This window comes from Chanodichthys erythropterus, chromosome 7 (assembly GCF_024489055.1).
Source record: "Chanodichthys erythropterus isolate Z2021 chromosome 7, ASM2448905v1, whole genome shotgun sequence".
Classification (NCBI taxonomy): Eukaryota; Metazoa; Chordata; class Actinopteri; order Cypriniformes; family Xenocyprididae; genus Chanodichthys; species Chanodichthys erythropterus.
Genome location: NC_090227.1, coordinates 27,068,069 through 27,083,534, shown reverse-complemented (window position 1 = coordinate 27,083,534; position 15,466 = coordinate 27,068,069). Strand labels below are relative to the sequence as shown.

The window sequence follows — 15,466 nt, the reverse complement described above, 5'->3', positions numbered from 1 at the left end:
ATAGTATGTTGAAAAAGAGTATGCCAAAAGTCCCCGGATGGTCTACTATTTCTGGTAGATTTTCGAAGTGTGGATCCGTGCACACTATAAAGGCTAATATTGCCCACAACCCTTTGCGAGTTGGACAAGGATTCAGTTCAGAACTACAAACGAGTAAAAAGTGTTAAAAAACTACAAAACGTGGCGGATATGCGCGATCGACGCTGAGAGGTTTGAGTGACTAATAATCAGTTTAACCTGATAGAAAATATTTATCTAATGTTATCTGTATTATTTTTCATCTGCAAATACCAATGTGGACTTTTATAAAGATCTGATTGGCCATTAACTTTTAAATGCATCATTATGCATTAATATGAGGAGAGTTCTCCACATGAAAGTCCCGCGACTGCAGATCAACGTGCTGCATTTCTCTCCGATACGGTAGGAAATGAGCTAAATGAAATGTGGAGGATGTAAGATGATTGACAGGCCAGTTTACGGTGACAGGATGCGACAGAGAGAAAAGACGCAATTGTATGACATGATAGTATATACCAAAGCTTGTCTACTCTTTTGCTATACACTCCAAAGTACTTTTTGTTCACAGAAAGAGTACATACTTTTAGGGCGTAGTATAAGCAGGCAAATTGGGACGCAGCATAAGGCTATAGGCAGCTGAAGGTTTTTTTTCAGGGTTGGAGCTAAACTCTGCAGGACAGCGGCTCTCTAGGACCGAACTTGCCTACCCCGGGGTTAAAGTGCATACATCTGTTACCTCCATCTATTCTCATGAAGCATCTAGGCTATAAATGCCATGTAACAAATCACTTTGGAGCTTCTGGAAAATGACATCTCTGATTGGCTTATGGCACCATTAAAACATGCACATTTCCAAGCTCTTTTCTGTCGACTATCCTTTAGGCAGACAGCATAAAATAGTACATTCCATGATATATATATATGTTTGTAATTTATGTATGTGTATTTGTAAAGTTTTGTTTTTGTTTTTTGTTTTTTTTAACAATTAATGCTTTTATTCAGAGAATAAAATGCATTGAATTGATCAAAAGTTACCATAGATTTTGACATTGTTAGAAAATATGCTGTTCTTTTCTATTTATTAAAGTATCCTGAAAAAAACAATATATCACAGTTTCCACAAAAATGTTAAGCAGCACAACTGTTTTCAACATTTATGATTATTAAAAAAAATCTTAAGTGCCAAGCTAAGCTTACTTAAGTTGGAAAGAAGGACCATGTGATACTGAAGACTGGAGTAATGACTGCTGAAAATTCAGGAACAACTTACATTTTAAAGGGAAATGAAAATCAGACTTTTTCTGTGTTTAAGTGCTATAATCGGGTCCCTGGTGCATCTACCAACCCAGAAAATGTGAAAAAAGACAACCCAGTAACTTTTGCCAAGCTTTTTACTTCAAGCATGTGAAAAAACGAGCCGCTCAGATTTTGCTCCCCTTGTGATGTAGGAAGGGGATCTTATTATAATATTACCACCCCTTAATCTGTGTTTCCACCCCCAGTGCTGTCATTTTGTTTTCGCAAGTGAAAACGGTGTACCAGTTCTAACTCCATGGCAAAAGTTTGAGCAAAGCATGCTAACTTTTCTGTCATTGGCTGCACAAATGAGCACAAAACACTATTTAGAGTCTCGTTAGCTTGGATAGCCTGCAAGTTGACCCTGGCAAGCTGGATTGCTAAAAAAGGAGCGTTTCTAAGGAGCGATATTTTGGAAAAAATATTAGACCATTCACAGCATTTAATAGCAATCATAAACATTAGCCTGGTGTGTATGGCTCTGTTTGACAATCAGGTAAGCTATGTATAGTAGGCGTCCATTCGGGTTTTGCACAAAAGATTAACATGGCAACACATGCTAGTCGATGAGTTGAATCAATTCAGCAACTACATAAATTTATCCACTAACCATTCAGAAACGTCCAGTTGCATTCTAAAAGTTCTTCCTGAGTCTCTCCATCAGTGTCCGACTCCAGTTTGAACAATGTAAGACTGTACACTGTTACTGACAATCGTCATTTTGGCTGCGTGAGATTCTCCGTCTTTGTTGTTGTTGAGCAACCGAAGCGCAAGCTGTTAAAGCTCCGCCCTCTTTTGGAAAACGGGCAGGGAGCAGCAGCTCATTTACATTTAAAGGGACACACACAAAAACTGCATGTTTTTGCTCACACCCAAATGGGGGCTAATTTGACAAGCTATATAATAAATGATCTGTGGGATATTTTGAGCTGCAAGTTCACAGACCCATTCTGGGGACACCAGAGACTTATATTACATTTTGTGAAAAGGGGCATAATAGGTCCCCTTTAAAATATATTAACATAGAAAACAGTTATTTTAAACTGTTACAGAATTGTTTTTTGTTTTTTAAATCACAATATTACTGAATATTGTTGAAGTTTTTAAAATGTTTCAAAAAGTGCTTAATTATTCTAAAAACATTTCGTATTTGTTAATGTGTGTCATTGGTCACATACCACACATTCCCACCATGAGCTCATTGCTCACAATTTACTTTCGACTCAGATTTCCAATGTGTGTGTGTGTGTGACATTCCTGAAATTCTTGTGTTCGCGCAAAGGTAATGAATCGCTCCGTTTGTCTTGGTCATTTAAGTAATAAAGACCCCCTACAACTTCAATAACCCCTCATCCCAAAAACTCATGTGTGTGTATGTGGCTTTGTCCTGTTATTGATTACACAGGAAATAGCTGAAGTGATTTAGATAGACCCTTCAGTGATAAGTCAGCAGATCAGGTCATTAAAAAAGAGAGAGATAAGATAAGAGACAGATTAATGGAGATGTCCTGTCTGCTGTGATCCTGAACCTAACCGTCTTTCTTTTTTCTCTGCCTGTCTCCAGGAGCTCATAGAGGTGGACAGCGAGGTGGTGTTTGAACTGGCCTCCTACATCTTACAGGTAAGGTCATGTTGGACTGTTTATCATTTTATGCATCTTCATAAACCTGCAGTGAACTTTTATAAAGTTCAGTACGTCTCTAGGACACGTGTTTAAGCATTAAAGAGTCATATTCGGGTCACTACAGTATTTCAGCCTGACAGGGTGCTTTATTTTAAATCTAAAACAGGCTGTTTCCTTTGTACTGTAAGTTAATCATTCAAAGGAAATACATTAGAGAAATATGGTTTTCCTTTATGATGTGTATGTGTGATCCAGGTGTAGTATCAGGTATGTTATGTGTGTTTGACCTTTCAGAGGATTCAGTCCAGATGGCCGCGACTACATCCCCCACTGAGACACACATGCACCGTTCTGTGTGTCAGAGGATACGATCTTTCCAAGCGTTCTTGTCTACCAGCAAACACTCATTATTTGATTCTAAAATATGTCATTTTTCTCTCCCACAGGAAGCTAAAGGAGACTTCACGAGGTAAGAGGCTTTTTGAATGAATGAATCACCTTCCATTGACCCCTTTAACATGCACACACTATCAAAGTTTCTATCAGTGTGTCATTGCAGAGTGAAAGCAGATCCAATTTGTGGCATATATCAAACTCTCCTTCCCACATAAGCACATGCAAACGATTCAAGAGATTGAGAGAGAGAGAGAATGAGAGCGATATGGGGGTGTGAACCCTGGGAACGGAGACAGAGGGGAGGAAATGGAATGCAGAGGATAAACAGTGTTAAATTACACACACTAACCCCTGGCTCTCTCCATTACACACACATACACACTCTTGAAACACATTCTACACACAGAATCTCAGCTACAAATCTGTCACATGTGCATCCTTCCAGCTTTACCCTGTCACTCGGTGTGTCTGATAGTTTTCTTCGACTCTATTTCCTATTACACTTCCTCTCAACCTCTCCATCGTTCTGTGTTTGGAGTGGCAATTTTTGCAGTATGCAGCTTATTTAGGAGGACTGCCCCCTAATAGTCGACTAGCCATTAGTCGACGAGAAGAGGCTTAGTCGACCAAAATTTTATTAGTCACTTAGTCGCAGGGAAACAAAATAACACAGGAAGTGGCAAAGTCATGCAGTCCGTGACGGACAGATCATTAACAGCTGGACATCCAAATGCTCGCCTATCATTCATCAACCTATGTCGATCAAATATGTGTTATCATCTGAAACATGTAGTAGCAACTTTACATGGCTGCCCACTTTAACGTTAACCTAGAAAAATGTCGGCTATTCAAGTGTTTGTGCAGATAAGAGTAATACATCGTTTGAATCTGTAAAGAGTCTACTTTTATTTGTACACTCACAATAACAAAAAAACGTTGTGCTTTTGTAAAATAATGAAAGCAAACAGGGTGTGCTTTCTGCCATATCTCTCTGTGAACTTGAGTGCACCAAAAAAAAAGAAACTGAAAAGAAAGAAAAGCCAAAAAGAAACCGAAACTCCATGTAAATTTGCCTCACAGAAATGAAAAATATAACTATAGAAAACTAAAAATATCTCATTTTAAATGAAACAATTCAAATGGAAAACAAATATACTCAGGTTATGTAATCCGCATGAAATGTGCATATAGGCACGTCCACTACTGCGGAGATGACGAGTCAGGATCGTCAACTTCATCACTGTAGCCGAAAATACAAAAAACACTAGTTTATCAGTTAATTAAATGTTAAAGCAATCTCCTTGCTGTTTTCCCCCAAAGCATTCATAATAAATGCTTCTGCTGGTGCACTGTGGCAAGCTGATTAGGCTATGCAGCCATTAAAGGATCATTATTATGATTTATATGGTTTATTAATAAACGTGCGAATAGTCAACTAATCTTTTAAAATAAACAACTACTAGTCAACCAGAAAAATCTTTAGTCGAGGGCAGCCCTATTATTTAGTGTGCACACTATGCACATTTTGTATGCTTGAAATACCCTGATAATCTACTAAATTTGACAAAATGTGCAGAGCACATTGTGAACGATAATATACAATTTAACCTTCAATTTCAAAAATGAACTGGAAGTGATAAAAGATGTGGTTTTTATATCTAAACCTTGACTTTATTATTTGATCAACATTTTTACATGTATTGGTTGAAAATGCAGATTATAACTAGTCATGACAATTATTATTATTTATGTATACATTTATTATTACAATTAATATTATTAATTCTACTTAACATAGCATGATAAAGAGAAATAATAAGTCACACAAGAATAAGGAATAAAAAAAATTATAAAAAGAAAGTTTAATAATGTATAATTATGAATGATAATAACAGTAATAATAATAATAATATTTTCATTAATATTTTTTTAATTATTCTTATTATACTTTTTATTATTATTTATTTCCTGCATCTTTAATTCTACTTTCTCTTCATCATTTGTTGCCTTCTTCTTGCTGTTCTGTGATTCTTATATTGGCTTATTCTTTGCCCTGTTAGGTGGTACTATTTCTGAGCATTTTGTGTTATTTTTACAGTAATGATGCTACTAGGGCTGATCTGAAGAAACTGCCAGCACTGCCTACACAAGCACTGAAGGAGCACCCTTCACTCGCATATTGGTGAGAGACACACAAAGCTGTCAGCTGATAATGAAGAGGTTTTAACAAGATGTATCTGCTCTGTGTTCTCAGAGCACCATGGGAAAGGATTCCCTTGAATAATTCGCTAATATAATTTACCTTCAATTCTATTTTATTCGAATGAAGGGTTTCACAGATGCTGCCGTTTTGAGATGCACACACTTGCTCACTAATTCATATTGAACAGGCCGGTGTACTTCCTGTTCTAAGAATGAACTTATCTCCTTCATGGTGTTGTGTTTCATTGGCTGTGTCTCTGTACATCTGTAAGCTTTCACACTTGTCTATCTCGTGTTCCTGTGGAGTTAAAATAGGCTGACAGCCACATTCTCATGAACATTGTCATCTGTTGCCTCTAATGTGTGTGTGTGTATGTTGTGTTGCAGTGAGGACCGGGTCATTGAGCACTATAAGAAGCTAAGCGGACAGTCCAGAGGCCAGGCTATCGTCAAGTAAGACAGCCAGAAGGAATGTTGTCATGTCCAAAATGTTCCACTAAGTTGGACGACCAGAAAGTGTCCAAATGCTTTTCACCCAAAAATTTAAATTCTGTAATTTTCTCACCCATATTTCATTCTAAAAATGACTTTCTTACTTCTGCGGAGCACAAAAGAAGATATTTTAAAGTAGGTTTCAGCTGTTTTGTCCATATTATGAAAATCAATGGTGACCCAAACCTCAAATATCGACATGTTTAGTAACAGTGTGTCTAAGAATGAGCATGTTTTGGACTCCATTGACTTTCATTATTGTTATTTTTTGTATTCCACAGAAGAAAGCAAGCAATATTTTTTTTAGTTTTTAGTAAGCTATACCTATAATTTTAACCCTCTATTCTTTTATTCTTGTTTTATACTAAAACCTCTTTCAGTGACATGTGTTGCTTGGAAACTCCGCTTGTTTTCTTTTCTTTTGGTTCAATATCTAATGCGGTGTCATTCATGAATTTTAAGTGTGCCTGAAGTATCCAAATCCTTCCGAGATCCACTCCAACGTGTTTGCTGCTAATGTAAATTGTTTGCATATGGAACATGCATAACATACTGTCAATGATTTCTTCTTTCTTCTCTCTCACAGTTATATGAGTATAGTGGAGTCATTGCCCACATATGGAGTGCATTATTACGCTGTTAAGGTGGGTCAGTGTGCTCGGAGGGGAAATTTATAAGCACAGCCGTCAGTCCACACACACACATACACACACACGTATGTTCTCACGACCTGCAATATCGGCTCTTTACTTAAGTGTTAAAGGATGCTTAAGACTCTGTGTGTTTAAGATAATCATGCTGTCATCAACCATGAGCTGACACTTTTCCACTTATCATTGTGTATTAATGCTCTCTTTTTCTCTCTCTCAGGATAAGCAGGGTATCCCATGGTGGCTGGGTTTGAGTTATAAAGGCATTTTTCAGTATGACTACCAGGACAAAGTCAAACCAAGAAAGGTAAGACCCTCTTTCCTCTGTGGACTTACAACAGTTTGACTCTTGTTTGTCCTCTCTTCATCTCCATTATCCCATAATAGTTTTACTTCCCTGATGTTCATTAGTAGTTCTTGGCTCATAATTTGTCCTGCACCTTTTGTGCTACAGACCCGAATAATACATGTTGAGGAGAGGTGTGCCATGACTTTTCTACACAATCAGACTTGCGATCATCACTTGTTAGGCAATAAAATAAGTCTTTTTTGACTTAGGCAACCACCTAACTAGTCGCATCTTAAAATGTGGCTTATGAAGCTCTTTGTTTCTTCATGAGGGAGTAGAAAAAATGTCCAACTTCTTCTTTAAAACTCTATGCTTTGCAGAAAATCCAGTGGATGTAAGCAGTTTCCCTGTCACTGTGTTTTGAAAGTTAGTGTGAGCTTCCTCAAGTGTGTGTATGTCAATGTGTGTTCATCACCTGGTCACCTTTGCTTAACCTCATGCCGTCAGGCCTTAGAAGTCTGACCGTCTGACACTCGGGTGTGGTGTCCTCAGAGAGGTCATGACCTCTGGCAGTCTGACCCCCTGACGTTTTTTGGTAACTTTAGACAGAGATTCTCAAACTTCCAGACAGATAATCACTGACACCCTATAACTGAAATGCTACAAATCTGTCTCAATCAAAAGAATCGCTTGCTGTCAGAATGACTTTACTTCAGGTGTGCGTCCCTCTGGCTTTGGTTTTCCATTCTCACAGCACACACCCGTGTTTAAATTCTCTCCAAAGGACAGGCAAAAACTTCAGCCTGTGGTGAGGAACAGAGAAACCTTTCCGCAAACCGCAAGCTAAAAATAGCGTTCAAAGCAGAAAGTCCAGCCAAGCGAAAAGCCAAACTCAGGCCTATTTACAGAGAAGGATCTGTTACAGAAAACGAGAGTTAAAATGAAACGACGCAGCAGAGGGCAGCTCAGAATGGAGGGAAGAGAAACCAGTGAGAAGAACAGACGCGTCTGCAAAAACGCCACAGATGCAAACCAAACAAAATGATAGTTCTACTGACAAATCCACCTAAACCTGGATGACAATTTAAAGGGATAGTTCAACCAAAAAATTCAGATGTCACCATTTACTCACCCTCATGTTGTTCTAAACCTGTAAGACTTTTTTTTTTCTACTGCAGGATGCAAAATAATACATTTTGAAGAATGTTTCTGCTATTTTTGTGCATACAGTGCAAGTCAAAACAACATTGGACCCCGTTGACTTTCATTGTATGGACAAAAAACACTGAGACATTTTTCAAAATATCTTTTTATCTTCTGTTCCACAGAAGAACGAAAGTCATATAGGTTTGTAATGAAATGAAGGTGAGAGTAAATAATGACAAAATGTTTATTTTTATATGAACTATTCCTTTAAAGGGGTCATTAACTGCGTTGTTTTATTGTTTTATAATGTTTCCTGGGGTCATAATTTATAGATAAAAGGCATTTTTCCTACCCTGATTTTAGCCCTTTGGTTTGAACGCTCTGTTTTAAGGGGCGTGTCTGCTGTGAGACTTCAGTGTAAACACCCACTGCTGTGATTGGCTAACATCTTTCCATTTGAAATAGCCAAGTATTACTCTCTCTTTTAGCACGTTTTTACTATTACAGCTCTCAAGGTTAACTAATCGTGAAAAGTGTTGCATTACATTTAGATCTATCGCATTATATTTAGATTGTGGCATGAAAAGTTGCAGAGATGAACACTGTAGCCTATCATGTTGAGTACATGAAAGCAGTGATCTCGTCATTGCAACTCATTTTCTGTACACTAACAAATGCTTTCATCTTCACTAACAGTGCAAACGCACTAAAAGATTCGTTGAATAAAACAGGAGTTTTGCGCGTCAGTCACTGATAAACTTACGCTGTTTGATGGACAGCTTCAGCGCGCGCTGCTCCAATGATTGCAAAGGGAGCTTTCTTTGATCGCTTTCTTTATATAATTTAATCACCGTTAAATAAAAGATTATTTTCATCTAACTAAGAGAAACAATGCAAGTTCACTGGCTTGATTTACTGACACACAAAGAACATCTGACTGTACATGAATCATATCAGATCAGGCATTGTAATTAACACAGTTACTTACATGTTGCATTACTGTGGAGTTCAGGCACTGAACAATAATTTGTAATCCTCAACGGCATGTTTATTGCTTGGTAGCTTGTTTTGGTTTAGCACCATGTAGGCCTATGTTACTTAGGCTATCTGTTCTATTGCATCAGGTCATGTGCAAATCAGTGGGCGGGGCTAAACAGGCAGTGATGAAGTAGGTGTTGATATTCTTCTGCGGAGGCGGCGCTTGCTGCCCTTTGACGTCATAGATCCCCACTTTGAAAATCCTGTCGTTTGCTGGGTCTGGTGTCAATTAAAGCTTTTATTGGACTAACAAGGAAGATTTCAGCTCTGAAACTTACAGGATATTCTTATAGTATTATGACCTCTTATATGTCAGAAGCTCAAGGAAAATTTCTCAGTTCATCACCCCTTTAATCACAAAGGACAATCAGACGTCCAATCCTGCATGAAATGCCAGACTGCTACTTTCTATTGATCTGGTCTGCGTTTCAGATGGGTCATTGCCACTGATGTTTTCATTACACAGTTTGTCTCGTTTTTGTGTTTTGATGATAAGCTCACATGCGCTAATGGTTTGTGGCTGTTCTCCATCTGTGGGCTTTGTGTGCGACTGTGGGATATACAGTTAAAAATGCCACACACTAAAAGTTGCAGACTTAGTGAGTTAGTGGTTGGGTTTATTTAATGATTTTCAAACTAATTTAAACCCTCTCCTAATGAGAGACCGCAGAGAATCTGTGCCAAAGTGTGTGTGTTTAAGTTTTACAGAGGTGTGACCAGTATATTTGTGGTTTTATCATGAATTGTGGTGCATGTGATTCTCAAGAGCTATTGTCCTCTACCTAAACCCCCTCCAGCAGCCTCCCTGACTCCAAAACCCGCAACAGGAAACCCAGCAGTAGACACCCGCAGGATTACTGTCGCCCTGACAACACAAAACATGCTGGAAACATTAGTGCGTCTGACGAATCCGGGACCACTCCCCAAAAACTGGCATGTGTGTGGCTGTTTCTGATTCCTTTGGATCAGCTTATTAGCTCCACTAACTAAAAGATTTGTGCTTTATAAAACTTATGAACAGCAAAGCAAATATGAAAAGCATATAGTTGCACTTCCAGCCAGATGCGATGCTATAGCTATGAATCATAAGATTGCAACCCTCGAGTCACCGGTGATTGTTTTCATCCTGTCTGCTGCTGGTGACCTTTGACCTCTCCAATGCCCTGTCTTTTCTCATAAGCGCTCATTATAGCTCCGGCTAAGTAAATACCATGCCACACACACACATACACACACAGTCTTCCTGTACTCTGTGTGTGTTTATTTGTGAGAGAGAGGGGTGGGGGTTTATTGTATTATTCTATGTACAGACAGACTCCAGGGTGGGCGTTGTGCGTTATATTAAAAGTAACCACAGTGAATGTGAGTCATAATGATGACACACCTATGACGTTTACTAAACTCCCTTATATTGGAACATTTTGTATTAGGGGGTTTTGGCCAGCTAAGTGGTTAGCTGTTCTAAAACATAGTAGGCTGCTTATATACTGTAGGCAAGATTATAAGGCATCATGGTCTCAATGAAAAGTCTGTTTCAAATAGTAGACAACAAAATTATGCTAATTTTGGCCCAAATCTAAGGCAGCAGTGTATGTATTATTTCCAGTTGAGGCAATCCTAGAATGCATTGCAATGACTTTTGCATTGTTTGCAACATGCATTGCAATATTTTTTAAATGCAAGTCCAAAAGAACAGCAGTGATTTTATTTTTTTTTATTTTATTTTATTTTTTTATAAAAAACATTATAAATGTCGGGTAACGCTTTACAATAGGGAACACATATAAACTATTAACTACGACTTTTCCCTCAATAAACTCCTAATTCACTGCTTATTAATAGGTAATAAGATTGTTAAGTTTAGGTATTGGGTAGGATTAAGAATGTAGAATATGGTCATGCAGAATATGGCATTAATATGTGCTTAAGAATTACTAATAAATAGCCAATATTCTAGTAATATACATGCTAATAAGCAACTATTTAAAAGACCCTAAAATAGTGTTACCTAAATGTCTTTACTGATACTTTTGTTTAATTGATTTCATTCTTTCTGAATAAAAGTATTGATTTCTTTGAGAAAAAACAGCTTGACCCCAAAATTTTGAATAGTAGTGTAAATCTATTTTGTTCATTAATAAAAGTATTGATAAAAATGGTACCATCTAATTGAGAATAGACTATTTCACTCAACATTTGAGTATGTGTTGTGTTTGCATGCTTTTGTTTATAAGTTTTAAGTTTAGCTGCATGTTAACATCAGACTTTATTGGAAATCAGCTACATCTGTGTTTTCAGAACAGAGGTGGGGTTTTTAGGCATGGCAAATCTCTGGATGCCATCACCATGGCTGTGAGCCTTCATTTTAAATCTTTTGAAGTCCAGGACAAGGTTTAACCCTGTTTCCAGACATCTAAATAACCAAACAACAAGAGGCCTAGAACACGGTTCAGCTGTCAGTGAAATAGGTGCTGGAACTAACCAGGATTCAGCACATAAGGGCATCGCTGGGCACATGGGGCCCTTTGAAATGCCTTTTCTCTTTTACAGCCTCTCGTGACTGCATGCTTCAAAATCATGCACACTTACAGTTGAGATTGTCTCATTCCAGAACAATAGCTGAAGTCCCCAGTTCCACCTCACTGTGCCCAAAATACTCTGGTGTAGTTAATGCTCCATGCCTCATTGGCTCTTATAACTGCAGAGATCTACAGAGTGTTTAGATGTCATGGAACATTGTAGCCTCACTCACTTTCTTTTTCCTCTCCCTCCCTCTCTCTTGAGGAGAGAGAGAGATTAGTATCTCCATAATAAAAATTGTTTTGAAAGTGTTAAGGGTCAAGTTTGTTCTTGGTCCCATGAGACCATCAAAGCATCTCATAAACACCAAGAAACATTCACTTTAACACCATCAACATCTCTCTGCTGTTCAGTGACATTGTCTCTGTGATATATTGGCATGGAAATCGTAAGGAATTTAACTATTCTGGTTCCAATTCCACTCAACGATCTCATTCATTTCCTGAAAATGTTCCTCTGTTTTATCTTAATTAGTTCTATTAATAGTTCAGCACTTTGTGCTTTATAATGTGCTTTAAAAAACGTGCTTTATAAACAAATTTGAATTGAATTTACAATTTGTTTAGTACTTTTGAGGAACGATATACTAAACAAAAACAATACTATCTTTGGTAACATATTTTAATGTGCCATTTATATTATTAAATTACCTTAAAACTTGTGTATCAGTATTAGTTTAGTATTATTTCCATACTTTTATAGTGTTAATATTTTGAATTAGCTTTTATTTTTATAATAGTTTTAATTTTAGTTTGTTTTACAATTTTATGTGATTTTTGTATTCGTTTTTTTTTTGTAAATATTTTTATTTAGCTTTAATTTATTTTATTTCAGTTTTAGTACTTTTAGTACTTCAACATATTTTTTTTTATTTCAACTTATTTATTTCAGTTAGTTGCCAAGGCAATATTTTTAATTTAAGTTTTTCATCTAATATTTATATTTTATTTTATTTCAACTTCATTTATATTATTGAAAACTATTATTTTTATATTTTTAGTTTTGGTTAACGATTACATCACCAATGTGTCATTACACCAATTCAGACCAATAACAAGTTTGAGACTCTACAGATTCTTTACAAGAACTGAGGGCAAAAAGAGTAATTTGTTCACAAATTGTTGTTCGCATATCTGTATTCTTGTGATTCTTGTATTATTTTGCAAGAACTAGTCTTTCTCATTTCATTGACTTATATCAATTAGGGGTGGGCGAAATACGGGTAGACACGATTAAGGGGTAGAAATTTTCAATCGATAGAGATTTTGGACTATCGTCCCTATCACGTTTACACTCACGTGACGTTGCTATGCTGTGGTGTCACGAAAGTTTATCATTTGCGTTTTTAAGCATTGTGGTTTAAAAACAAGTGATTTTAAACCATTGAAGTGCAATATGCAGCGAAAGAGAAATCATTTTGCTGTATGCGCAACAAAATCATTTGGTTCGAGTACATTTTTAAAAATGGAACCGGTTTTCAATAAGAACCAGTTCTTAATTCCCAATCCTAGTAGTATATGTGGAAATAGTTTTGTATGTGTGTGTCTGTGTGTGTGTAACTAACTATGTTCCTTCCCTCCCCTCTTCCTTCATCTGTCCATTGTTTTCCCAGGCTCTAAAAATTCTTCAGCTCTTCAAGCCAACCCCCCCCCCCCCCCCCCCCCCCCCCCTTCCCTCTCCACTTTCTTCCATCCTTTATTTTTCTTCTTTTTTCCTTATATCAAGGTCTCTGCAAAGGAATGCTTGTATACAAAGTTCTTTAAATGACATTAGCAGTAATGATGGACATAATTGGTAGTTTAGATCTTTTATATACCTTGGAAAGAGTGTATATATGGCTCTCTCCTGTTCTTTTTAAATGAAAGCAATAGTTTCAGTCAGCCCATATTCATACCACTTTCTCTGCCACTCTCTTCCTTTTGCGTTTTCTTTGTGTCAGTGCAGCTAATGGCTCCAGGAGTTCAGAGTGTGTACCACAGACAGCCGTGTGTGTGCGTGATGGTGTGTAATGAGAACCAGAACCTGGTTTCTTGAGTGAATGAGGGGAAAAGAGGTGGAGGAGTTTAACAAAAGCTGTAGCACTGCATTTTCAGGGGTTACAACAGCACACATTCACAACACATCACTCTGAACTCTCCATAAACCCCGCCCACACAGGAAGTGTGTGTCCCAGAGGGAGGAGAGGCTTGGATGGGATTTGACTCCTCCCACTCTTTCTTGCTTTCTCTCTCCATCTCTCTTGAGCCAAACAGTCTTTCTCATTCTACACATATACAGATGAGAACTCATTGTTCCCCAGTGTTTAAGGAGGATTTTACACACATACTTTCACCAAAAGCTCAAAAGTGAATGAGAAAGTAAAATATCTTGGCTTGGACTTGCGTTCTGGATTCTCTTTTACTGTTCATGTAGTTACTGGAAGGAGTTTACAGTCTGAAGACATTGGAGAACCATCCGTGGAATTTTTGATTGAGGTTTTGGGAATGTTGTAAAAGCGTTCTCTCATCTCCGCAGGTGTTCCAATGGAGACAATTGGAGAATCTGTACTTCAGGGAGAAGAAGTTCTCAGTGGAAGTTCATGACCCGAGAAGGTAAATCTACATTACAGCCTACACATGCTCGCTCACACACACAGGTCATGGACTATATAGGCTTACAATGTCTATCACATTGACAGGACGTGCTGTTGGGACCACTTAACTTCAATCCAGCAAGAATTTTAAAGACAAGTTTGTTTAGATATCATGAGACACGTTTGAAAGATCTCAGCAGTCTGAGGGTCCCGTTTGTATGTTTTTGTCTTTTCAGTTTGAGTGTGGAAATAATTTGAATTACTTAGAAGTAGTGACATGATGTACTGAGCTTTAAACACAGAATATTCTACAGCATCAAGGGTAAAATAATTTGATTATTGTGTGGAGGAACATCTTTATAAAGCATTTACATGTCAGTTTTTTGTTGTTTATTCTAAAATATGTCAGACTTTGATAGGAAAACTCATTTTTCTGTCCTTCTGTTCCTGAAGAGAAACATTGTGAGGTAAATGTTCATAGTTACATCTGGTTGGCTTCCATCCACAAGTGTTCACTGAGCTAAGCTATTTGTTATTGGATTGAAATATCTTACTTCCTGTGTCCTGTGGAGAAGAGGGTTGAAATACAACCGGAACAAATGAACAAAAACACACCCTACTCTTTCTGTCTGTCTCTCCAGATTGAGATGCGGTTTGAGTTTATTCTGATTCTCTGCTACTCTCTCTTTCTGTCAAAACTCTGCAGTTTATTCTGACTGTCAATATTAAGATGTGTTTAGGGTATAATCAGGCCCTCATGACATCATCAGTGCGTGCTGAGGGCTGGTTTGTCTTTTAAGAGAGCTGGCGCTGCCAAAAGCAGCAGCACACGCTGCCTCAGATGCTGACAGATAAACCACCTCATTCACGCTGTTCAAACAACCACCACGACAGCCCTAAACGATGAGAACACGGAGGGAGTTCACAGAAATGCTGGAGGCTGGGGAAATAAGACATGAAAGAGAGCAAAACAGTTTAGGAAGATGAAACAATCTGTTTATTTTGCAGCATGAGGGACTATAAATGTGTTTTCATTCTTGTTAGGTTCACTGTCATTCAGTTAGAGTCATTGCAGCACACACACATACACTAATATCGTTTTGATAAGAGTCAGAACACGACGGTCTGCTGTTTATCTTTGTTCTAGTGGAGAGGGCTGA

General features: G+C 37.7%; 1 protein-coding gene across 8 annotated transcripts in view; it reads left to right on the top strand.

The window, feature by feature from the left end:
* The window catches only part of frmd4a (FERM domain containing 4A), a 107,541-nt gene that overhangs the window by 70,395 nt on the left and 21,680 nt on the right, over positions 1-15,466 (top strand). For all 8 annotated transcript variants that reach the window (XM_067390011.1, XM_067390010.1, XM_067390009.1 and 5 more), the window contains exons 6-12: positions 2,882-2,938; positions 3,388-3,410; positions 5,436-5,519; positions 5,927-5,992; positions 6,618-6,675; positions 6,902-6,988; positions 14,249-14,325. In XM_067390011.1, the coding sequence (XP_067246112.1) occupies positions 2,882-2,938; positions 3,388-3,410; positions 5,436-5,519; positions 5,927-5,992; positions 6,618-6,675; positions 6,902-6,988; positions 14,249-14,325 (452 nt within the window). The remainder of the gene's footprint in view (positions 1-2,881; positions 2,939-3,387; positions 3,411-5,435; positions 5,520-5,926; positions 5,993-6,617; positions 6,676-6,901; positions 6,989-14,248; positions 14,326-15,466) is intronic.